The sequence below is a fragment of the Halichoeres trimaculatus genome, unplaced genomic scaffold (genome assembly GCF_033239565.1).
Source record: "Halichoeres trimaculatus isolate MK-OKI-2021-1 unplaced genomic scaffold, fHalTri1.1 fHalTri1_scaffold_3, whole genome shotgun sequence".
Taxonomy (NCBI): Eukaryota; Metazoa; Chordata; class Actinopteri; order Labriformes; family Labridae; genus Halichoeres; species Halichoeres trimaculatus.
The window spans coordinates 25,639,632-25,664,842 of NW_027437181.1; the positions used below are offsets into that span (position 1 = coordinate 25,639,632).

Genomic DNA, 25,211 nt, shown 5'->3' on the forward strand with positions numbered 1-25,211 from the left:
GTGGCGGCAGCGATGACACAAGCACATTTAGTAAATATGCAAAGGGGGTTTGCTCCGCTTTCCTAATTGCCCCCGTCGTCCCACTGCATGCCCCTTATTAAAGCCCTGGAACTTTAAGTGTCTCCCTGACAAAGTGATAAATTGTTGGGGTACCACGGAAAACTGTGGCAGAGTGGGGACTGTGCCGGGGTCCTGACTTCATTAGGGTATGCAGAAGGAGAGGAAGGATGAATGAGGATGGACACAGGAGCACGGTGAACAGGTGACAGCAAGAAAGAAGGATAGGGAAGAAACAAACAAAGAGAAAGAGAGGAGAGAGGAGAAAAGCAGGAGGAAGGCAAAGTGAGGGCAGAGCATGGCAGAGAGGAGTGTAAGTGGCGTGTATTAGCTGTATGCTGTACCTAATGAAATGACACAGATGGTTTCGTGCAGGCGAGATCTGTCATCAGAGAGAGACCGCAACAGTCACAGAGAGAGGGAAGAGAAGGAGGTTCAGCAGTCTATGTATTACTCCTATATCATTACCATGCACAGCCGATCAGCCTGCGCTAAATGGGCACCATTAGTCCAACTTTGAATAATTTATGCAGCAGGTTAAACGGACAGACAGACTGATCTACAAGAGGAGGGAGCAGGTGGATTAGAAGTGGACCTTTACGGGGTGAGTGATCAGGCAGCGAGCGATCCAAGGGCTCAGCCGCTAACACGGAAAGGATATTTTAAATAAATGCCGGCATGGCGTTAATTGATCGTGACCCCAGCAGCACTAAATAAACATGTGATTAACTGAAGAGAAAGTGACCTCAAACCCCTAAACTGCTGTGGAGGAGGGGCTGTGGAAGAGTGAGGAGGAGACTGGGGATGTCTTCACAGCTGAAAACAAAACAACGACTAAACCAGGAGTGGGAATTTCATTTTGTGCTCCTTCAGGTTGTATTACAAAATGTTTACTCCCACACTTCATGTAGCATAGTTGTATAAAGACTAATGTGTGAAAATAGCTACAATTACTCGATTTCTGAGCCATTAGTTTTTTTGTTGAAAGATAAAACATGAAGACAAATGAAGTCAAATTCCACCTTGGACATAGGTAAATACCACAATAAGGCATTACAACATTTTGTACGCACAACTTCCATAAGCGCTGATTCTAAGTGCAATTTAGTTAGAGTGATAAGATGTAGTGATACAGTCCTGTGTGTGTGTGTGTGTATTGTACTTGTGCGTCAGTCTCTGTCGTTGTTATAACAAGGTGGCAACACTTCCTTAATGGACTTTTACAGCCGAGTCCCCCCTACCTCTAAAAGGGGCAAAGCAAGTGGAGGAAAGGTGGAACGCTGGTGGGGAAGTGAGGGGGGAAGTCAGTGATCCAAGGAGCACTTTAACAAATTTACATGTAATTTTAGCAGAAGCCTAAAGATATTTTCTGGTAAAATATATTAGCAACATTAAAAATGTGACTATTAGCTAAAAGTGAAGGTTTTTTTTTTTTGTCAAAATAAAAGATGGCATATCTCTAGCAGTAAGCCCTGGAGCACAGGATGTTTTATTAATGCACAAGCTGCGGTTCAAATCAGAGGCTAATTTTTAATTTCTTCACATCGTTCACTTCTCTCTCTCTTAGCCGCGAGCGCTTTAAGAGGACTTCCTCTCCCCTCTTTCCCCTCTCTGTTGCTTTCTCTTTATCTCCTCATCTCTTTCAATCCTTCACTTTTTCTTTCCTCTCCCCTATCTCTCTACTTCTCCTCTGAGGTAACAACTATGCAAGTGGATACTGACTCTGACTTACACCTCACTTATACATACACGTAAAAGAAAAGGGGTAAAAGACAGCACACATACTAAAAACCTTACAACACATACTGACAGAATACATGCTGTACTGTGCTTTGTTAGTTTCACCTGGCTAAAAAAAAAAAGAAAAATGTAAAGAAAGACATTCATTCAAGAATAAAATCAAACTGCCTGTTTTTTCACAAAGCAACATGTTCAGCACTGTTTTGCAACACTTGTTTGTTTTTACCTGACGAGTTCATTGTTCATGACAACTCCTTCCAGGTAGCGCTTGCGTGCGTAGAAATTATGAATGTACTTCCTCACAAAGAATCCTTTCCATCTCCGCTGGATCTGTGAAAGATATCTTTCTTTTTACAATTGTAAAACTAATCGTTCCATAATTCAGATAACGTGACATGGCAGTGCCACTGTTCATTTAGGTGTTTATTTATTCAGATGTATTTTATTATATTTTCAAGCTCGATAAAGTCATCCTTATTTCTTTTAACTGCAGAGGACCCATATGTTTAACTGTGTCAGTCCAAGCTGATTGTGGAGGTTGCAGATTATGTAGCACACCCACACACCCACACATGCCATTGGACCATTTTAAAGCAAGAGGGCGGATGTCCTTCAGACTAATTAGGAGATTAAAACGATGGCAGGTAAAAGAATAATCACACTATGAGAAGAGGGGAGAGGAGAGAAGAGGAGAAGTGGAGGATGGGGAAAAACAACAAAGAGCAAAATGAGAATTAGCATTGATCTGCCAGTCAATAGATAATTTTAAATAAAGTAATTGCCGCCTCCCGAGTTCTTGCTGACCTTTGTTGACTAGTGAAATCGATGCTGTTGAATCTAATACAAATCCGAGGTGCGGCATGTAAACACTGGTTTCTATTACGGCCCTAATACATTATCCTCTGTTAGCTACCACGCCGTGGGGAAGACAACAGGAGGGGAGAGAGAAAAAAGAAAGAATCAAAATTGATTCAAAGAAAGTGTCACACAGTGGAGGATTCTGAGATGATTGTTTGTCCCTTAGTGACTTCTTTTGCACTTTGCCTATATTTCTGTTTATGCAGTAAACATTTCAAAACTGGCCTCTGAGCAAAGCTGACCTTCACTCTGATGTTTAAACTAGGGTCACTCTTTGGAAACATTTGAGCAGCATCCACAAACAAAGAAACAGAATTTAAAAAAAACAAAAAAACAAGGAACTTAATACAATGCTCAAGGGACTGCTTACATTTACAAAACGCACAGATTCTAAAATAATATTATTTCACCTTTAGAGTGTTTGGAGTTAATAAGTTTCTCTCTTATTCCTCTTTTATTAAACCACCTGCATTTCTCCCATGTTGTTGGTTTTGGATTATTTAGTATCACACAGTGAATCCATTCCAGTGGCCAATAGTTCTTGAAGACTTGGTCTTTGTCTTTGTTTTTTAAAAAAACAGTAGGAGAGTAAACCAAAAATCACAAACAGAATAAAATGCACACCTTGCACCTAGTCCCATTTGGCTTGATTTAGACTTAAACCCAGGAACCTTTAAAATAGCTTGAAATGAGCCACTCTGCCTCTCTTTTCACATATATTTCTCCCATTAAAATTCCCATTGCTTCCTTTAGGAAACTGTGTTTTTATGTGGGTAATAAAAGGCCTCTTTTCTATAACTTCAGAAGCTTCTTCCCTGCTCTATATGGTGACTTCACCCCTAACCTTCTCACCCACTGACCTAAAAAGCTGGGTCAAACACTACTCCTAGATCTATGAGTCTCCTATTATGTGACATTTATTGAAACCACAGGGTGGTCGGATTTATGTGTTTGGGTTTCTATTAAGTGTAAAACCTGAAGCCTTCGATTTCCAGGGTTTTCAACCAATATGAAAATATTGTAACCATTTTCCCTGGGCCTGGACAGCAACACAGCCTCTTCAATAAACACTAGTGGGGGTTTTTGTGGGCCAATAAAACCCTTTAACTGTTTCGACAGAATGGAACTGTTAGCCAAAAGAGTAGGCTTTATGAAAGTATAAAAATATAAGGTTTCTGTGCAATATCCTTGTGTAAAAGTGCCAAAGCATCAGTCACAGCAAAATGGCATGATTTATAGATTGAGCAGAAGAAGCTGCATGTGGATTAAAGGGAGCGTTTATGTGGCATTAGCACTGAGGTAACTGATAAAGATACAAAAGATTTAGTTTTTCTAAATTAGTAATGCAAGCTGTGTTTTAGTATGAACATTTTTTTTCAAAGGGCCTTTTACCAAGTAATGTTCCATAGCAAAACAATGTTTATGGTGATTTCATGAAAGAAAGGACAGTTTTTTTAAATGCACATAGTTCCTTTCAGTTTAATGTGTTAAAGCTCAGGAAAAGTCTATTTTCAAAAGTATATTGTGTAAATACACAGCATGTTTTATATCTACTAGAAGTCCCATTCCAGTGGACCACTTTTGCAAAGTGGCAGTGTGATTAAGTGCTTACAGGCTTTTTCATGGGGCCTCCCTTTCACAGCACACACAGAGAAAAAGAGAGTCCCCCCACCACGACACTCCTTTGCTAAAACAAGACACTGTGGTGATATTTACCCTGACCGCCATCTCCTCGTAGAAATTCATCTTCATGATAAAATATGCCTCCTGTGAACACAAAGGAAAAGATGGCGTTACATCTTGTCTCCCGGCCCTCTGATCTGTCCACAGCAGGCGTCAAAGATAAAGAGCTCTTTATACATAATACATTGCACAGAGGCAGCGCAGATAGGGCCACTGTAGAGAGGAGGGAGGGAGGGAGGCAGAAAGGGAGATAGGAAAAGCAAGAGAGAGGAAAGGAAGAAGTGAAAAAGTCAGAGGGATGGAGGAAGAGGAGAAGAGAGGATGAGAGAGAAAGATAGAGGGAAAGAGAAAGAGAGAGGGTGGATAGCAGGACTTTGTATCAAGGGGAGGACGGGACTCTCTTACAACGCAGACAAGGGCCAAGAAAATCTATGGTAGTCAAGCAGCGAGCTAATGGAGATGTATGACGGCCAAACGCTCTCCTCTGGATTTCATAATCAATGACAGCACTGCCAGCAGTGACAAACAAAAGGCCAGAGAATATTCAGTGGCGCACTCGACGAGCCGTCACACACCTAACGTGTGTGTCCCGACCACTGGGGGCACATTTCAGGAGCAAACTGGAGAGCCGGCCATAAAAGGGATTCATATCTCAACACGTCTTTTTAATAACAACAGGGAAGAGAGGGAGCAGAGGAAGGGGAAGGAAGACAAAGACTTGAAAGGAGGTTGTAAATTCAGCTTGATGCTTTGAGATGAGGCTTTGTGCACGTCACATTTCACATGATAAGGTCTGCGGAGTATAAAAGAAAAGACAGGGAGAGAAGGGAAAGAGGGGAGAAATGGAATCTCTACGGGCTAATTCAAAATAGTTCACTGTGGCAATTTTGAGTGATTTAAATTAGCACTCGTCTGTTTCCAAATGAGAGCAAACAGCCTCTTTTTAGCCCATATGTGTGTTGTGACACATCCTTCATCGTTTATTTCAACGTCCCTCAACCCCACCCCCACCACCCGGCCCCCCTTTTCCATTTCTTGAACGTCTCCCAAACGGCGGCTGGCAGTTATGCTTTAGCAAACAGTCAATTTACAGGCATGATAAATAGCTTGTTGTGATACGTTTACAAAACTCAATCCAGGGGAAAATTATACGTGAGAGCGCTGGGTATTGGATCCGGTATCAACAATCTGTTCAATTAAGAAGCAGTTGGAGGCAATATGCTGAAAATGGGGCCTTGTTTTACAAAAGCACACGCATTCATACACACACATACACACACTGTACACACAAACTCTGCAACTTTTTCCTTCTCTCTATTCCTCTCCTCGCGCTTTCCAAATCCATCCCAGGAGTTGTGATATAGATGGAATTCCTTATCATATTGCATCATATTTCCTAAGTGCTAATTTCCTGATGTGTAATGAGTGAATTATATCTCTTAAGGTCAGACACAGGACTTAGGAATATAGCAATTGAATTCTAATGCATGCTATCATAACATAATCAATATATCTATAGCTGTTCCAGGCACGGGCTTACCTTCACCATTTGTCTGAAACGTGCCCTTGCTGTGAAGCCCCGCCATGTCTTCTGTATAATGACTGCCTTCTTGTGCAGGTGGCTGTAATAAAAACCATTTTGCAAGCTTAGTTGTTGAAAAGAGTAGCTGAAACACTAAAAGATAAAATTCTGATACAGAGGGTGAAAATTTAATTTAATTTCTTTATTAAGGTACAGGTATTTGTATGCTTAGAAATTATCCAGTTGAACAATGGAAAATAAAAGCAGGAAAATAAAAGCCCATTGCAATATTATTCCACTGAAAGGAAAAGAAAAGAAACTAAAATGTAGAACAAGTGGATCACTGCTTTATAATGCAATTAATTGAATCACAAATTTCCCCCAAAGTCAATTCAGCTTCAATAAACTGTGATCTCATTTTTCAAAAACAAGATAATTAAAGGATAAAAGGAATGATTTGTTTTCTGCATACAAATGTAAGGGGTGTAAAAGACTTCAATTAAAAGGTCAGGGAAACATTGTGCTAAAAAAAATAACAGCACTCTCATAAAGACACACATACATAGAACATTTCTGCTCCTCCAGGCTTCTCGATCACGTCTTGTGAGCCTTTCACCTCCTTTAGTAGGCGGCACACATCTGTATTCATCTTCTAACATACTCTAAATGCAAGTCCACCACGATTCTCTGCCTCCAACGAGGCCATCAATTTCCAAAAGGCCATTCATATGCCCAGAAAATCAATGCTTATAGTGGGGAAAGCACAACCCCGGAGTTGCACTTAGGCAGCTAAAATTGTTGCTAATTATCCACTTAACGCATTGATCAATTAACTAAAGTAATCTGAATTAACCTACTGTCTGGAAGTTTGTCTGCTGACCCTGCAGAATGGTGCTGGGGTCACAGTACAGGGAAAAAGCACAGAGACACAGACATTTATTCCTGTGTGTGTGTGTGTGTGTGTGTGTGTGTGTGTGTGTGTGTGTGTGTGTGTGTGTGTGTGTGTGTGTGAAAGTAGCACAGAGTGCAAGCGACATTTATTCCTCAAGGCCATTTGCAAAGCTCTAGAAGTGAGATAATTATGAGAGTGAGCTAGTATCAAGGTTTCCCTTGAAATTAACTCTTCAGAGACCTAGGCAGCTGCCCGGATGTTTTTAAACCCTGGAGGAAAAAAAAAAAAAAAACGAACCTCATATTACTACATAAAATATTAAGGCTTATATTATTCTGCCAGTGGCTTTTAAAGGATAAAAATGGTTTTCTTGTTTGCAGAAAACTCAAATAAAGAAAACACACTCAACACATGCACACATTTCATACCTGAGGTAGGCTCGCACCCTGCAGGCTCTGTACCAGCTCTGGATAAGGATGGCAGCCTGGTTCTCCTTCAGTCTGTTCTCCTCGGCTTGACTGAGGGACACGAACACGTGAAAACGCAAGTAAGGGTTCTGTCACTTAAGCTAACTGCGTAAGTGGTGTATTCATCTCTATTGCGTCACAACAACGCATGTATTGTTAATAATTTAGAAAATGGTATGAAACGTTCCTCATTTACGGTAATGCCACTTAAAAGTACATACAAAGCACTTAGATATTTAGGTAAATGTAGCATTAGCCTTGCTCACACATGGAGTAGCTCATTTAGCTAGCTTAATAAATGTAACGTCGCCATATCTCACCAACCAAACAGTCTGTCGGTTCCGACTTACGCATCGTCGTATCAAAATCAACACGTACCTGTGTCTGCGGAGGAGTTCCGATTTAAACTGTTCAATATAACTTTCTATCTTCAACAGCTCCGCCATGATTACCAGTCACAGTTTACATGTTGTCATGACAACAAGTCTCTCAACGTGGTGGTGGTGGTGGTGGTGCGTTCAGGTACTCTTGAAAGTTTGACACTTTTTTTTTTTTTTTTTTCAATAAATTACGCTTTATTCTACACAGCATAGCAAAACACACAACTTTAATATGATCATTCTCAATGTTTTAAGATGATGTTTACATTTTTCTAAATATTATCTGAGCCCCTCTAACAAAACCTACATGTTTTGAGGGAAGAGGTGAAAAAATTGAATTTTCAATTCAAAAAAACTTTATTTGTCTGCGGGGGCAGTACAAAGACACAGGTAAATTTACAGCTGTGCAGAAAAAGTAAACAACCTAAAATATAAAGTGTCGATTTAAATACAAATCATACTTTAAACTTAACTTAATGTAAACAGATGTATAATGTGCAGTGATTGAGAATGTACAAAGATATGTGCAAGTGGCAAATAATAAATGACAAGTTATAAGGGACATGGCAAAAAGTAAAACAGAAATATTATGTATGATATAATTATAAAGGTAAATGCTTAAATAAATTAAGTAACTGTAGTGCAAAGAAGTAAGAAACAAGAATTACAGGTTGCAATTGAATTACTGTTTTTCGCAAATGAGATAGATATAAAAATGAGTTTAATATGTATTAAGTATCTGGTCAACTTTCTCTGTTCTTAATTGTTTGAATATCAAAACATCTAACATCAAATAACTTTTGCCATTAACCAGCTGTACAACTACAAGAAGAAACAACAAAAATGAGAAAGGCTGCATCTGTCCTTTCAAGATGGAATGCAATGCATCACAGAGGCCCATCATCTTGTTTATTTCGTTTGCATCCTCCTCCTCCTTATCTGCTTTATTGAAGCAGAAATAGAGTAAAAATATGGGAGAGAGGTAGACAGACATTTTTAAAATCCCTGCTCTCTGGATGCAGATTGTGGATCTGAGTATTGATCTGCCAGCTGCCTCACTTCTTCCTTCCGTCCTTCCATCTATTTCCTTTCTCCCTAGACGTTATCACCCTTCATCATATAGTTATCAGTTTATTTCTACCTGCTCCTTATTCCTTACTTTACCTTCTCAACGTTCCTCTGCTCCTCTTCAGCCATATGCACCTGTCAAAATGATCTCCTCAGCAGGGAGGGAGTGTGTATATGCAAGGAAAGGTATCTGTCTGGCCACTGGACAGAAGGAAAGACTGTCTGTTTTATAAATTAATCCTCAGAGACATGAAGACAACACAGACAGAAAGTGGATTAATGTGTGTGTTTCTTTTGCCGTGCTCTTTCATGTCCACTACCGTCCTCTCTCTGAGGCAGACAGCATGCTTGTTTAAGTGTCTTCTTCAGTCTCTCTGTCTTTCTCTCGGGCCAATTTGCTGTGCAAGGGCCACCGCAGTGCCGAAGAGCAGTAGACAGACGTCGTAGGTAAAGTTATGGCTGCAGGGGCGAAGCATGGCGGCTCAGCCCATCCATCCAGAGGCAGCAGGAGGGCGGCCACCCTGGTAATTACTGGGGAAATGTTGTTGTGACAAGCTGCTATGAACTGCCTGTGCGAGTGGGAGAGACAGAGGGATTTTTACCAAAGCGTTGTTTTGTTTCAGACAACACCGTAAGGACGGCTGAGAGCCATTCGTCCTGTCCCAACACTGATTAGGTGTCACTGGGAGAGTATCTATGAGAGAACCACAAGCAAAGGTGAGTGAGAGTGCTTCATAAAAGGACATGCTGTTTACACACTGTCTAATGACCCACTTCTGGAGCACCATCTTCTCTGCGTCCCTCTCCACTTTTCCATCAAATCCCTCTGCTTTCATCTCTCTAGAAAACTTTCTCTTCTTTCTCTCTTGTCGTCTTCTCAATCAAAACATTTTTGTTGCTCACTGAGGCAATGATCCCTCATCCAGGATTACCCATGAATCCCTCCTCACTACCTCTCTTTCGCGCTCTGTCTCTCACTCCATCTCTCCATACGGGGCATGTCATTTAACATGCCTCCAGTCACCTCTCACAGTCAGGAAGCTCATCCAACCAGTCATTCTCCATGCCCATTGTTCCTAAATGAGGGCCATATGCGCTGCGGCCAGCACTGGTCATAAAAAGACACACACACAGGCACACACACATACACATACACGTGTCAGCGGTGATACCAGTGTCGACATTTGAATGAGTGTGTGTGATGCTGTCACACACTGCTCCACACAGTGCATGTGTATGAATCATTATTGCGTGTGTCGGAGTATGAGTGATTATATGTGAGGGTCTGTGTATGTGGGCCTGTTCCTGTGTGTCTGTCTGTGCATGTGTGTTCCTACAGCCACAGTAGGGTGCTGTGAATGGAATGTGTGTTTCTCTGCAGGACCAGTTCGGCCATTATTATTAAACATCTGTCCGCAGCACATTAATTCCCCACTTTGACGCATCCCTCTCTGCCCAGGGATCACTTAATTGAAATCCATAATGACTCTTTCTTCTCTTCTCTCACACACTGAGCAAAGTGAAGCTGGAAAAGAGAATTTTGACTCAAAAAGTGAGTTTCTTCTTGCGCTGGTTAAATAACGTCTGGAGCTTTCATCTTGTAGCAGCACTTAAGGTCTGAATAAACCAATAAAATCAAGTCTAAACTTAACAAAAGTTATTTTAGAGAAGGTATTTTAGTTAAGTATACAATTAAAAATTAAAATATGTGAGTTTTCTTTGCACAGAGTTTACTTGAGGTTATTAGTTACTTTCTTATGACACCTATGCAAACAGCAAATCAGATTCTAACACTATGTTACAACATATAAACAGGATTGTATCCAATGTTAGTACAAATCCAAGCAACTTATAAGCTGTTATGTCCATTACTGTCATCTTATTTGAATTTATTTGTTATTTTGACATACAAACCAAGAGTCATATTGGTCTATGAACATTTCTGTCCAAATAATTTAGATTATATAATCCTCAAACAGGATTACAAAGGAGGATGCGTATGTGTGTAAATAAATCAGATAATGCCAAACTGTCTCTCTGGTCATTTCATGGAGATGACATTATTATCACAATGTCCATTTCAGTTAAAGACGAAAAATTAGATGTTTTTGTTCATATACCAACATGTTGTGAATTATTAGATTATAAAAGGCAGAGTTGGTTTAATTTTTTTTATGATTGAAAATAGTTGTAATTTCTTTTTCAGATCCTTGCTGTTTCTTTAAATGTTAGTGAAAACATGGGAACTGATTCCAAACAAAAGTTCACCTTAGGCCTTAAGAGGCCTAAAACTGGCCTTCTTATAACAAAACCATACACCTTTTTTTTTGCCTAAGGTTGCTGTCACTTTTTACAGTGGCAGTGCTTTTAAACCAATTTGAAGTCATCTCCCTTTCCCTCTCCATCCCCTCCCCTTCCTCCCACCTTTCCTCATTCCCCATCCTAATATCCTACTAATGGATAAAAACTATGATTGTGCCAGTAGAGGAGAAATATCATACCTTTATTAGCTCACCTATTCCCACAGAGAGGAGCAGAGAAAGAGAGAGTGTGAGAGAGAGGGAAAGGGAGAGGCAGAGGGAGAGAGAAGTAATGAATTGAGCATTGTGTAAAATAGTTTAATGCAGGGGTGGTTCATCATTATTTGTGGCGGATTGCGTGCAGACAGGGGTGATCCATTAGTGTGGTCGTTTCCATCTGTGTATGCGTGTCTCTGTATGTGGGTGTGTGTGCGTTTGTGTGTGTGTGTGGGTGTGTGTGTGTCCCAACCAGAAGGACATTTGCTGCTGCCGGCCCCACTGTCACAATGAGAGATTCATCACCACATACACAGGAACACACACACACACACAAAAGCTCACTCACACATACTTGCACGCACACAGACAGGCTACAGTACACATGTGGCATTATTGTTCTATCATTACTCCTCTCATTCTTCAACTCAACAATTTGTCATTTTGCTGTCTGTGTTGACACACACACAAACACACTGATTCATGTGTCATCATGTTTACTGCGAAGAGCGTGGAGGCCAGGATTACAAACATTGAAACTGACCTCAAAAAATTAAACTATTGTGAGGCTTATAAAAAGATTATGATACAAAGTTTGCTTTGTCCTAAAATTCTGAGTAAGTCAACCATGCAAATGTCAGATTCCTAATAGTTTTCTTAGTGTTTATGATAAACTGTATGAAACACATCACTTTTTAGCTGACAGTTTTCTTAATGACATCACTATCAGCACCTTATGCAAAAGAAACAAAGACTTATTTCAGGCATTTTCCCCTTTCTCTCTTTAATGTCTCCTCATAGCCACTGAGAACTGGAGAGCCACGTTTTAAGTTTCCTGATTGCCTCATCTGATGGCCATGCCTTCACCCCCTCCACATCCACATTCACAATCACATTCTCCTTTCAAAATAAAACTCTCAGTAGTTTAATGGAATGTAGATTTTTCACCAAGGGACTCAATATTGGAGCGAGAAATAAATCATCCGATGCATACTCTGATCATGGCAGGGTGTACGCATGCATCTGAGGATTCTCCCTCTCTGTAGCTCTCCAACCCTCACACTTCACTTGTTCTTTTCATCTGCCCCAATCCAGCCGCTCTTACGCTCATGTCTTTCTCTTGCTCTGATTCGTGCCAGTCTTTTGTTTGCTCTGTGTGGTTTACATTAGTGACCAACTCTGTCATTGTCAGCTCAGGATTTTAAAAAATTTGAACATTTTCCCTGTTCCTTCAAAGGGGACAATCCGAAGGAAAGTATTTTTTCCAAGATAAAGACTCTGTTTCCCATGAGCACTAGCACCCACTGTCATGAGGACATGACTCTAACCAATGGGGTGTTGTTTTGAAGTAAATGAATGGAGGAACAGGTCTTCTTTGTTCAAGACCTAACTTTGAACAGTTAGGTAACACTGCAGTTTAAAATCTGACAACAAGCAAACTTTGTTAACTAAGTTTGTACCATAGTTTAGAAGCCGGCTAAATTTTGCACTTCTCACAGCTCGACGTTTCCACAGCATGTAATGTTTTAAAATCCTTGTTACGTTCTGCCAATGCTCATCTTAGCCCGTGTTTTAACCTTTAGCTCGTGCTCCATCACTCTCCTGTTTAGCTTTCTTCTGCTCCTCTGTCCTTTTTCTTTTTGACAGTTCATCTCCAGTGTCTGACGTCACTACAAAATTAATCAAAGAAATTCTGTTCAGCAGAGAAAAACACAGATCTCTCTTCTTACTGCTAAACTCTGTCAGCAGGTGTGGTGTTGTCATAGTGACGTCTATGTGCCATAAATCAATCTAGTCCTGGATGACCCAACCACAGATACTAAGAAATAGCATCTAGAAATAACCTTTTTTCATAATCTAAATTTCAAGAGACTTTTTAATTTCTTCTTTTTCCTCAGTCTCCTTTCTGAATCTTTCTTTTAAGCACGCTGCACCAATCTGCCACCTGAAGCATTAATGGCACAGATCATATCATGTTAGCTGAAGGGCAACAGCCTGTGTGCCAACAGGAATTTTGAGTTCGGCCTTTGCATTTCATGGTATTGGAAAAATACTTTGGGAGCTGTAGGGCCATCAAGCTTCTGGATTAAGAAATGAAAGTATTACACTGTTGAAATTAACTACCTGTTACTGTCTGTTTCAAATCTGCCATTCCTTAAGCAAAAGGAGCAGGAAGTTCTACAAAAATACTTGACTTTACTTTACCATAACCACACTAACAACAATCTTGATGAAAGCACACTTTGCAGCTTCTTTGTGAAGTTTGATAAAGCTCCAGCATGCCTGTGTGTATCTGTACGTCTATTTTGTCTCAACAGAGGCTGGTTTATTACACTTGGCTCCAGCTCACTGGTTGGACTGTGTTAGAAACAGGCTGGAGAGGTGGCCAAACCTGACAGTGAGCGTGTGTGTGTGTGTGTGTGTGTGTGTGTGTGTGTGTGTGTGTGTGTGTGTGTGTGTGTGTGTGTGTGTGTGTGTGTGTGTGTGTGTGTGTGTGTGTGTGTGTGTGTGTGAGAGAGAGAGAGATGCCCTCTGGCATGCCTCAAAGAGCTAATCATAAGCACACTGTTGAGATTAATGAAGTCAAGAGCAATCAGCCCCGACACACAAACAGGAACACACACACACACACACACACACACACACACACACACACACACACACACACATACACACACACACACACACACACACACACACACACACACACACACACACACACACACACACACACAAAGCGATGTATGTATAGAAGTTCTGGCTCAGATACTCTGGGCCTTGTTTAGTCGCGGCAGTGACATGTGGAGTCACTTAATGATTCATTGAATCTCCTCTCTTGTGAACATCTGTACCTACATATGTTGCAATAGCTAAAGTTCCTTTTTGCTTGCTCTTGCAACTTTTCCTCAGGCTCTCCAGACAACTACTATTAAGTGCTTCTGTTTGGTAAATGAATATCTTCCTGTTCAAACTTAATCACTATTTAAATGTGATGCAGGGTTTGTTTGTTTTTGTTTTTTTTTTTTTGGTGCAATTTGAAAACTGAAGAAGGCAAAAAGATTTTTCTAGATCCTTTTAAGATACATGAAATAGAGGAACAAGAAAGAACTGGACATCAGCGTAGCTCTTTTACCAAGATTCAAAGGCCATATCAACTGTTAGCTTATACCATCTTGAACATACATTGTACATACAACTTTGCTGGGGAACAAACTTTTTTTTTCTTTTTATTTTCTGTAAGAATGCTATCGAGTTATTTTCTTCTTAATTTTTAATGGTGAGTGTTTTTTTTATAACTAAATCCTCACAGTATGACACAAAAGCAAAAAAGAATCATTCAATTTTGAGGAAAAGGGAACTACAATCTCAAAGTACAAATGCTGATTGTTAGTTCACTGTCCTGCTCTTATAAGAAGCAGAACTGGGTTGCACAGTCAAATCTGTGTTGTTGTTTCCTAGTGAGTCAGACCAAGAGGCTCAGATTACTGTGTCCCATATTCATGGACAGATCAGAAGACAGACAGCAGCAGGAGTTCATCAGCTGGACTCACCTCGCTGGAAACCTGCTGGCCCTGCCCTGTGCACTGGGCTGGATTTACCTTACGAGCAGGTCCACTGATCAGTCCTTGACTCTTCAGAACCAAAATGTTCAGTACAGAGCACCAACAACCAAAAGTCATCTCAGCCATCTACATCAGCTCACATCATAATTAAATTTGAGCCACAGACAGGGGGTGATATAGTCATAGACTAACCTACCTTAAGGCTAGAAGGTTTCCCTGTGGGTGCAACAAGTTGATATTTTGCTGAATTATTTTTTTTGATGAATTGGTGAGTGTTTGACCATTGAGAGAAAAAAAAGACAAAAAGGGTAAAATATATTAAATACATCAGCCTCTTATAAAGGCCTCAAACTTACAGACCTCTGTGTTTGATTTAAGAGCTACAGGGACCTGAGTGTGTGTTTGTGTGGTTATTTTTTGCATTATATACACTTACATATAGCCTATCGTTATATAGACAGCTGTGTCTAATGTTTGCATGTAAATATTTTCACATTTGGGAACAGTAAAAGATACTTTTATTCAACAGTGAGATGAAGCAAAGAGAAAAAAAGTAACTGAATACTTGTGAAGGTTATTAAACGATAAGATCTAAAATAAATCATGAGATACTCGTAAAGAATCCTTTTGGCAGTAAGCATGGTTTGAGTCTGTTTGCTTTTCAGTTTATTTGTACGAGGCTGAATTTGGCTGGTCCCTCGATGCTGGCTTTAGCACCTTCTGTACCGACTTCAGCACCTTGCTTTTGAATGTTAAGTACTTTGTGGCTGCCAGTGACCACACTATAACACGCATCAACACACTTGCATTTGTGGTTCACTGTGTGTGTCCAAAGAACTTTGACTGCGTTTGGCCTCTGGCCATTATCCCCAAAGACAGATTTGCTATCCCATTCCCATTTACTGCTGACTGATTGCCATGATTAGACCATAAATTTTACAGGGTTTTGCAAAGTATGTTTTGTCATTGTTAAGGTCAACTGTTGATTACTTCTAACAAACTAACCAAGCCTTTTTCGAGAAGGTTATAGAATTAAAAAAGAAAACTTTCCCCATCACAGATTTCACGAGCTGCTTAATTCAAGTGATCAACTGTGGTGTTGCATTTGATATCTTTTCTTTGACTTCAATACATAAAACACAACTCTATCGGATTACTGTAACATAGTTATATAGTCCATTACACTCTCACTCTGCCCAGTCACGTCCAAGAGCCACATTCAGCACAGAACCAATCTAACTTTTAAATCAACAGAAATCAGCCCTGGCCACAGGTGACTGGCCTGGCCAAATAGCCTTTTATTGTGTTCGAGAGTGTGTGCTTTTGTGTTATGAATCTTGGCCTTTGTCTTTTCTTGTGTGTTTGTACATTTAAATAGAGGGCAGAGGTGTCCAAAGCGGAATGTCCTGGGGTTACACTTCACAAAGTGCATTTTTTTGTTTCATTATTGCTGTTTTATGACCTGATGAATGTCCTAACAATTCAGTTACAATTTTGAGTGATAAACTGATTTATATCTGCCTCTCCTGCTTTTGGTCAGTACCCATGATCAGTCTTAGGTCTAATGTCCTATCTCAAACCTCCAGAATGGCTTAGGGAGTCATTGAAGCCAATCTAGTAATATGTAATGTTTGTTGCTCAGGGTTTTGAATTTGAACAATGTGATTAGCGGGGCCACAGGAGCCAATCAGAAAGAGATGAGGAAAAAGAGCTGTAAATGAATACAACCTCCATCGGATTTTACAGTTGAGATCTCAAACCGGATCTACCCTATCTCAGATATGTTCTCATTTTGAACTCAGTTTTCCACTCTGGTGTTTTCTTTCTCACTGGGAAGTATTGTGATGACATGATGTCAGTATATGCAAGGCCCTGCCCTATTGGCTATGGCTGCCTTTTGCAGCACCTCTCTCTTCTTTGTCGTTTCTTGTAATTTTTTCATCTCTTTTCCGTAATCTTTGTATTTGAAGTGGATCATTACTTGTTTGGCTCATTGGTTGGTCATGGACACCAAACTTTTTGTGGCAAAAAGGGTATTTTTTACTATTTTTGCTCCTGTGTTTGTCTGGAGATCCTACATGTAACCATGGCTGCATTGTTTACATGTGAACTCAGCTGTTAGCAGCCTTTAGCATGTCAATGCTAACTGGTGTAAGGCCAGATGTCTTCCCACAAGGTGAGGAGAAGGAGGTGAGGACAACGTGCTGGTTCTCAGGTGTGAGCTAAGAAGTGACGACATTGACCTGTCCTTCCATCTATTATTATTGGGAATGTAAGATCTATCTCCATAAAGATGGACAAGCTAGCTGTGCTAACCCAGCAACAGAGGGAATACCAGAAGGCAGAGTAGTATCATGCTATTCACAGACATGGTTAACAGAGCTAACACCAGACACTAATGGAGGTGGAGGCTGGCTGAACTGGAGAATGATGGAAGCTGTCATCATCTATTTTCTTATGGACCTTTTTGCACTTTCTATACACTTTCTTCAATTTTTCAATTTTGTTGTACTTTTGTTTTCTTGATTGCTGCTGTGACTTCAATTTTGTTGTACTTGTTACAATGACAATAAAGTTCTTTTCTATTCTATTCTATTCTATTCTATTCTATTCTATTCTATTCTATGTTTATTTGTTTAGCAATCTCCAATCAGCTGTTAACTGATAGTGAAATAATCACCACTGGAACAAGTGTCAACTTATCCCTATTTCGAGTGTTTCCTCTGAACAACTTCTTTTTGTACTGTTTACAAAGGCAAAATTTGCTCCTCTCAATTTATCTTGACATTAATGTCATTATTTTTGGGTTTCAACATCCTTAAAGGTGTGACCTTTCTTCTGGTTTTGGTGGGTCTTAGGTTTACTGTAACGAGTAGGTTACAGAGAGGCGTCACTCTGGCTTCAAACTGCAATAGAGACCTCTTTTTGGGGGGATTTTCCTTGCAATTAATAGTCTCATTGATAGTCGGGATTACAGTTTTGATTTCAAATGGATTAAATGCACTTCTAAACAAATGCAATTTCATTTTGATAAGTTAACAGACTTCCACTGACGACAGCTGGGACGTCGTCAGCCGCAGATAGTGTAATGCCTGCTTTTGCTCTCTTTACGAACTATTTGTCCTTTTTCTACCAAAGCCTGCTAAAACAGGATTGATAAATCATACTTAACAGTGCAAATCAAAACACTCATGTGAATTAAATTCAGACTCCTGAGATAGATTCCAAGTTTTATATACACCTGCAATAAAAAAAATACTGTGTGGGTAACACCGCTCCTTATGACATACATTGTAATTGTTATAAGATCCTGTATGAGTGATATAATTATATAAGTACATGGCTTATTAAGGTTCGCATGTTGGGGGAAAGAACATTTCTCAACAATCTGGTGTTGAAACTGGTCTCCTGTAGTCTGAGTCCAGCCAAAAGAACCTCAAGACAAAGGCAGCCAAACCATGAGCCAGACAGAGCAGAAACCAAGCAGCTGGTACAAAGGCAAACAGTCCATCACTTCCAGGCATTACCATACTAACTGATAACAGAGTGAATGTGTAAACCTGATGATGATGAGCTTGTCTCTTCACATGTCAGAGGCGGCAGCAAAGGTCACTGAGCACCGAGGAGGTATGAGGCTTTTAGGGAGGAGGAAAACACTAAATACTCCTAATCCCCCGTTTATTTGCCGCATGGATGGCTAAAAGCTACTCTCAGCCTCATAAAATTAAAACCCATTGTGCAGTGAGCTGTGGAGAAGAGGCATAGATATAGAAAGAAAGCAAGGAAGGCAGGGGAAGAGAAAAAGAGTTAGATGATGAGGCGAGAAAGATAGTGAGATGAAGAGGGAAAGAGGGAGGTGGAGAAAGTGTGGAGAAGAAAGGGGAATTGAGAAGCGGTGATGTGCAGCTCCAAAACATTCTTTAGCAGAATGAGCTGTCACCTGTACCTCCTTTTCCTGGCGATCTATGGTTCACACCAGCTGCCTTTGATTAATACATCCTACCTAAATCATCCAAAGTTCCCCTTTCCTTCTTACCCATAAAGTGCAATACACAACACAAATCAGCCCCTTAAACACTGCAGCCGGATAACAATCGGAAAATAATGCATCTTACCTGGGCCATCCCGATAAATTGTTCCTTATAACACCCTCCCTTAAACCAAAATCAATTCATCCGCCTCCGATTTTTATTAAAACCCCCAGTAATAAATCTTCCCCCAATGTTTGTTCATCTGTTTTTTGATACATTTATATCACTTTCAGTTCTGCTCCACTGTTTCCCCTGCCTCTGCAGCGTAAAATGGGAAAATCTATTCGGGGCCAATAGAATAGTTAAAGGGGTGTTATGGGTGCCTGTTCTTGTGGTGAAAATGGGTGTCAGTTTGTGTGTGTTTGGTGTGTGAGTGTGTGTATGTGTGTAAATGGAATCGATAAATGTGGCAGTGTGGTGAGTAGAAAGCACCCTTCCCCTTGCCTTCTGATTAACCCACAGCAATGAAAACCTGACAGCAGCATAACAATATTAGAGGTGTGTGTGTGTGTGTGTGTGTGTGTGTGTGTGTGTGTGTGTGTGTGTGTGTGTGTGTGTGTGTGTGTGTGTGTGTGTGTGTGTGTGTGTGTGTTTGTGTGTGTCTGTGTGTTTGTGTGTGTGTGTTTGATAAAGAGCTGCCAGTAAACTCTGTGTGCAGCCTACAATAATATAACCGTGCAAGTCCCAAGATCTACTTGCTTTTAACTAAGCTCATGATTTGTGGGTGAACGATGACTGCCACAAGTTCACTGTGTCTGTCTGGCATGAGGAGGTGCACATCCTCAAATTTTCATGATATAGATGAAAGGAAGTTGCAAGGTGGTGCAGTGGTTAGCGATGTTGCCTCACAGTAAGAAGGTTTCGAATCCCAATTTCGGGCTAGGTGGGCTTGTGTGGGTTCTTGCTGGCTTCCTCTCATAGTCCAAAGCATTCTCATCGGGTTAGTTGGTGATCCTAAACTGCTTGTAGGTGTGAGTTCTCCATGTCTATGTATAGCTGTGTTTCCACTAAGCAGTCTGATTCGGTTCAGTACAGTTTGGCACAGTTTGATACAGGTAAGCCTAATCCTGTTTGCGTTTCCACAGCAAACTGTGCCCCCACGTGGTAGGCGACGTGTAAGCCGGATGCCGAAAGCTGCATCTGTTAAATAATAGTGTGACACCATAGCAGTGTGACACAGTATACCCCGCTAATAAATCCACCAAAGAAGAAAAACGCGATGCAGTAAACAAAGAGCAATGATGGAAGACATGCAGCAATCTGTTTTCTCTGTGATTGGCATGTGACTCTTTGATAAAGTGCAATCAAGCTTTGTTTCAGAGAAGACTGTGCGCTGCCAGGAGAAATGCAGCCGCTGTCGGGGTAAGTGACAATTCCTTTGACCAATCAATGGTCTGCAGTGTTGTGGCTCCACCTTCCGAGATCGGATCGGTTTCATCAGGCACCCATAGGAAAGGGTCCCAAAAAGTGGGACGGCTCGTCTCAGTTATTTGGGGATCCGTCCTGGGATCAGTCAGTAGAAACGCCATAAAATGTGTGCCATGCTGAGACGAACCAACCAAACTGAACCACTTGGTGGAAACATGGCTTATCAGACCTGTGACTGACTGCCAGTCCAAGGTTCACCCTACCCTTGCCCAAAGACAGCTGGGATAGGCTCCAGCAACTCATGATCCTGAACCAAGTCACGTACACACCAAGCCAAAAAAAACTGTTTTCAAAGCAGAAATCAACCTATTTACAGCCTGGTTCAAAAAGTGTCTCCTGTCTGAGTCGCAAATTTTACTATGGGCACCCACTGTAAGGGGGTGAATTTCGGCCGTTCGGAGGATATTAAGATCTCGAGCTCCCCCAATAAGAGGCACAGCTGTCCGTGAAGCCCTTGCCACTACCAATATGGCTGCCATAGCCGATGTGCTTCATTTTCCATTTCAGAAACAGAGGGGTGACGTCTGCGAGACCACATCCATGTATTATACGGTCTATGTCCTCAGCAGAATAAAGGGTAAAAGATGATCAAGTACACATGAAAGATAGGGGCAGTGTAGAGGCAGTGGGTACAAGAGTTGAACAACAGAAAAAACAACTGGCAGAAAGTTTTAAAGGCTTTGTTATCTGAATAAAATGGGGTTATTTCATGAACAGGGTTTAGCATTCAGTGTTTCATTTACTGAGTTTGTAATATTTTTATTTTTAATCCATTTTATTCACTTTCAAAAAAAAAACTTGCTGTTCAAGGAGTCTGTAATGGGAAGCTTGCAAAGTATATCACACTGTAGCATGACTAAATATTCACTGTGACCAATCAGAGTTGTGTAGTGTTTTGGTGTGACCTTTTAGAAAGGGCTCAATTTGCTTAGAAAATCAGGCTTATTATCTTAAAAAAGGTACCATGTATTGATATCTTTTGTCACTTTTGGGGTACAAAAGAAAAACAGTGCCAACCAGTGCAAACCAAGTTAAGTTAAGCAGAGGTATAGCATGCATTGGAAGTAGGGCCAAAGGGCCTTTGGGATGAGCGGTATTTGATGAATTCATCACATGTATTTTTGTGTCAAATTGGATTTTTCAAAGTTATGCCTGCATATGTTGGTCACTGTGTAGTTGTGTATTTTCCTCTTGAATTTCTAACAAGTCCAAAGTGTATAAGATATATACATATATTTTTGTCCTGGGTTAAAATACCTCAAGGATTATTTCAATCACTGCTCTCACTTTAGTTTGTTTCAGTTTTACTGATCTTTACTTTTATATTTGCGTAATTTAACTACTGACCAGCTTATTTATTTATTCATTTTTCACGTTTACAGATCTCTATATTATTTATGATAATGTAGGTTTTTTGTGCCATCTATTAAAATACGTAACACTCTATTGGAATTGGAGTCATATTAATAGATAAAGATGTCTCTCTTGTTTGGCTATCTGAGCAGCTTGTCTGCATTTCTTTTATAAACTTATAATCACAGTCTGTCCGTCTCTGGCAGGTTAATGATGGACGATGCAAAGACTCAGACAGCAGACTGCAATAGGAATACAATACAATAAGCCTCATCGCCCTGCATTGTCTCATTTGTTGTGTGATCAATGGATGCTTCTCAGAGAGCACGATGAGTCAGAGCTGAGGTATGGAGAGATGTGCTGTGATTTATTCTCAGTGTTAAAAAATAATTTGTTTGGATTGATTAACGTTAATTAATTATGCTAATTGAGCAGGATGAAAACAGATGTCGAAAGTGCCCTCAGACTCATCCCTGTGTAAAACTGTCCTTTAATTACTCATGCTATTGGTTTATCTAAAAATAACTCTGAATGCATGTGAGTGTTTGCACACAGGATGCAGATGGACACTAATGTGGTGTTTGCTTTGATGTCCACTCTGACAGACAGGGGATGCAAAAAAGAAGACAGGATGCACTTCTAATCAAAAAAGTTTTCATAATTTTGCTTAAGTTTGAACTTTTGAAAGTTAAAATGTATTATTCTGGTGATCCAAAAGCCTTTTCATACATTATCAGATTTTATTTAAATGATCTGATTGCAGCAAATGTCACTCTTTCATATTGAACTTATATGTCTGAAACAATGTTTCCAAATCTTGTTTTTACCTTATTTTTCAAATTCTTTTCTTCTTCTTTTTCTTTTTTTCTTTGCAGAAATTTAAAAACTGAAAATGAAATTCAGCATGATGACTCTCTGATAAGCAGCAATGCATGACGACGGACCCTCAGTCGTCTCATGCAATCATTAGGTTGATGATATTAAATGTTTGAAAGATCTCATTTCTCATTGAGCATTTTGCAACAAATACCCTACATTTTTTCTTTCTTTTTATTTTTGAACATCACATTTACACTCAACTTCCATACTTGCATCATCCTTTCATTAAGCATGCATCTGACTCCCACTGTGTGCATGTTTTTGTGTTGAATTGCAGATGATAGAGCTTAAGTTTAAACTACAAGAACGACGCAGAAACTCAAACTGGAAAATGCTACAGACTTCTCATATGTTAGTTGAAGACTGAGGAGAAGATGAAGTTATTATACTACATCTTCATGTGTGGCTGTTTGTGTGTTTGTGCTGTGATCAAGCAGACACAGTCACTATCTTTTCCAACCAAACCCCTTGTGGATAAGTGTGGTGTGTGTGTTTATGTTCATGTATGTGGAGAAGTGTGCGCGCAGGTATCTGTGAGCTGGGATGGGGCAGGAGGCTGCGCTGAGCCGCATGGATTTGCTGCTAAAGTTTGAACAGTTTTAAATTAAAATGTATTGCCCATTCTCAATGTATTGATCTCAGAGCCAGCTGTGTCAATACGCCGCCCAGCTATTTTTCCAATAACTTATAAAGATCTGCCAGCCAGGCATAAATTCATTACATAGCTCTGAGTTTCTATTCCCTCCCTCCCTCCTTCTCTTTTTTCTCCCTTTCCCTCCCATCTTTCCATTCCGATCCCTTTTTCTCCATCTCTCTCCAATACAAACTCACAGTCCACCAGTTCATTATGTGTTGTCACAGCTTTTATTCCTCTGTTTAAGAGTTAACTCAGGATAGGTTTTCACTGCTCTTTCTCGTTTGATGGTTATCAACCAGCAACTTTCCCAGAGGGGATTGCTTTGTGAATAAAAAAAAAAAAAGAATAAAACTTCACCAAGATGGAAACTAAGATCAGAAACACTTAAGTTTGTTTACAGAGAGGAGTGTTAGTTAATTTATTTCCTTTTTTTTATACTCATAACAATTTCCACTTTACAGATTTTTTTTTGTTTATATCAACAATCAATAATCAATGAATTTATGAAGAATTTAATGGAATGCCTTTACAGAAGCATTGTTTTATCTAAAAACCATCCTATATTTTTCTAATTTCATTCTCCTGCTTTTTCATCTTAACACGGATCATAATTTTTTCTTGGCTTCTTCCCTTGGCATTTTCTCTTCTCTCCTTTTTTTCTTCTGTCTGTTCTTCTCATTCTTTTTTCCTCTTCCTTTGCTCTCATCGCTTTCTACCTTTTCCTCTCCTCCTTCCTCCTCCTTCTACCACCCTTTCCATCTCCCTCCCTAATCTCCCTCCACCTCCCCTCATTGTCAATACCTATCTAATTCCACTTTAGCACCAGTAATTGGCTGATGGATAGAAGCTATGGATTGGCCTCTTCCTGATGACTGCATGACATTTTTCCCCCCTCCTCTACAGCTGGTAATACTAATAGAATTCCAAATCCGCAGCACTGGGATCCTGTCATGAGTAGGTCAACCACTGTGTCAAGGTCCTATTGGAAAGCCGGCATCCAACATCTTAATTTAGACTTAGCTCTTTTTTTTCATCCTCTCTACCTCTCTGCCTCGTTGGAGGATCACTGTGTGTTCTGGTGTCTGTTTCAGGAGTCATCATCGGATCTGGATCTCAGTCATGCTTTCTGTTTGTTTGTTAATCAAAGTCTCATTAAGTAATTGTTTATTTTTTGGACAAAAGAGAACTTCATTGATCATCTTCATCTTGCTGATGAAAAATTGTTTCATTTACTGTAAAAAAAGTTTGCAGAAGTTTGAAAAAAAAACTTTCTTTAACAGGAGAATAAAATTGATAAGGGAAAAAAACTCACCCCCTACCTTTTAATCTTTGAACCAATGAAAATCAGAGTACACATTTTTGGCTCCAATGCAAGCTGCACATATCACCAAAGTAAAAATTTTGTCACCATCTGGGGCTTCAGTTTTTATGTTAAGTGACAACATCTCAAGGTTGGTTGTTATCAGCTTTACTTCACTTATTTCAGTCGAACTTAGTTGTTTTTTTGTTTTGTTTTTTGATAATAAGATAACTCTCCAGGTATCTATAAAATAAAAAATGAGCTGGTCACAGTTACAGGTCAGACCATGTCATGTCATTCTTCCATGATGAACTCTGTTTCTTTCTGGGCTTTGCAGCCCTGTCGAGATCTTGGGGAGACACCTCAGTATTACAAATTGTCAAATAAAAATGGAGTGGAAAAAAATATGGAGCCATGTCTGTGTGGGGCTTTTTAATCAAAGCATATGAAACTGTTCACCCTTGTTCAAAACTTTTGTAGGAAACTTACAATTGACTGAATATGCTCCCTAAAGCATCTCTAGTGTTTTTTCAAAACTTCAAAGTGTTTCTTTATGGCAAGCAAGTAACATTCACCATTCATTCATTATAAGGGATGAAGCTTAACATGTTCAATAACAATCCGTGCCACTAGGGCTAATGTGAGACTTCAGTGTTCCTTGAAGCCTTTTTCTCCCCCAGCAGTTTGTAAGGATGTGGTTTTAAGGGGCTGATGGTTGGCCTTGCTGGGTTTGGTGTATGCCCTGTCTGGTTCATCTCTGGGCCAGGGGAAAGATGCTCGAAAATTAGCTTAACATTGTGAATGAAAGACTTAAACTGAACCAAAGATAATTGGCTG

The 25,211-nt window shown here is 40.0% G+C and overlaps 1 protein-coding gene across 3 annotated transcripts in view; it reads right to left on the reverse strand.

Moving 5' to 3' along the window:
- spata17 (spermatogenesis associated 17) overlaps positions 1 to 7,686 on the reverse strand; it is a 41,123-nt gene extending 33,437 nt beyond the window's left edge. For all 3 annotated transcript variants that reach the window (XM_074666920.1, XM_074666919.1, XM_074666922.1), the window contains exons 1-5: positions 7,598 to 7,686; positions 7,181 to 7,270; positions 5,879 to 5,960; positions 4,372 to 4,422; positions 2,024 to 2,127 (exon numbers count right to left, since the gene is read on the reverse strand). In XM_074666920.1, coding sequence (XP_074523021.1) covers positions 2,024 to 2,127; positions 4,372 to 4,422; positions 5,879 to 5,960; positions 7,181 to 7,270; positions 7,598 to 7,665 — 395 coding nt within the window. In that variant the 5' untranslated portion in view covers positions 7,666 to 7,686. The remainder of the gene's footprint in view (positions 1 to 2,023; positions 2,128 to 4,371; positions 4,423 to 5,878; positions 5,961 to 7,180; positions 7,271 to 7,597) is intronic.
- Between the last annotated feature and the right edge of the window lie 17,525 nt (positions 7,687 to 25,211).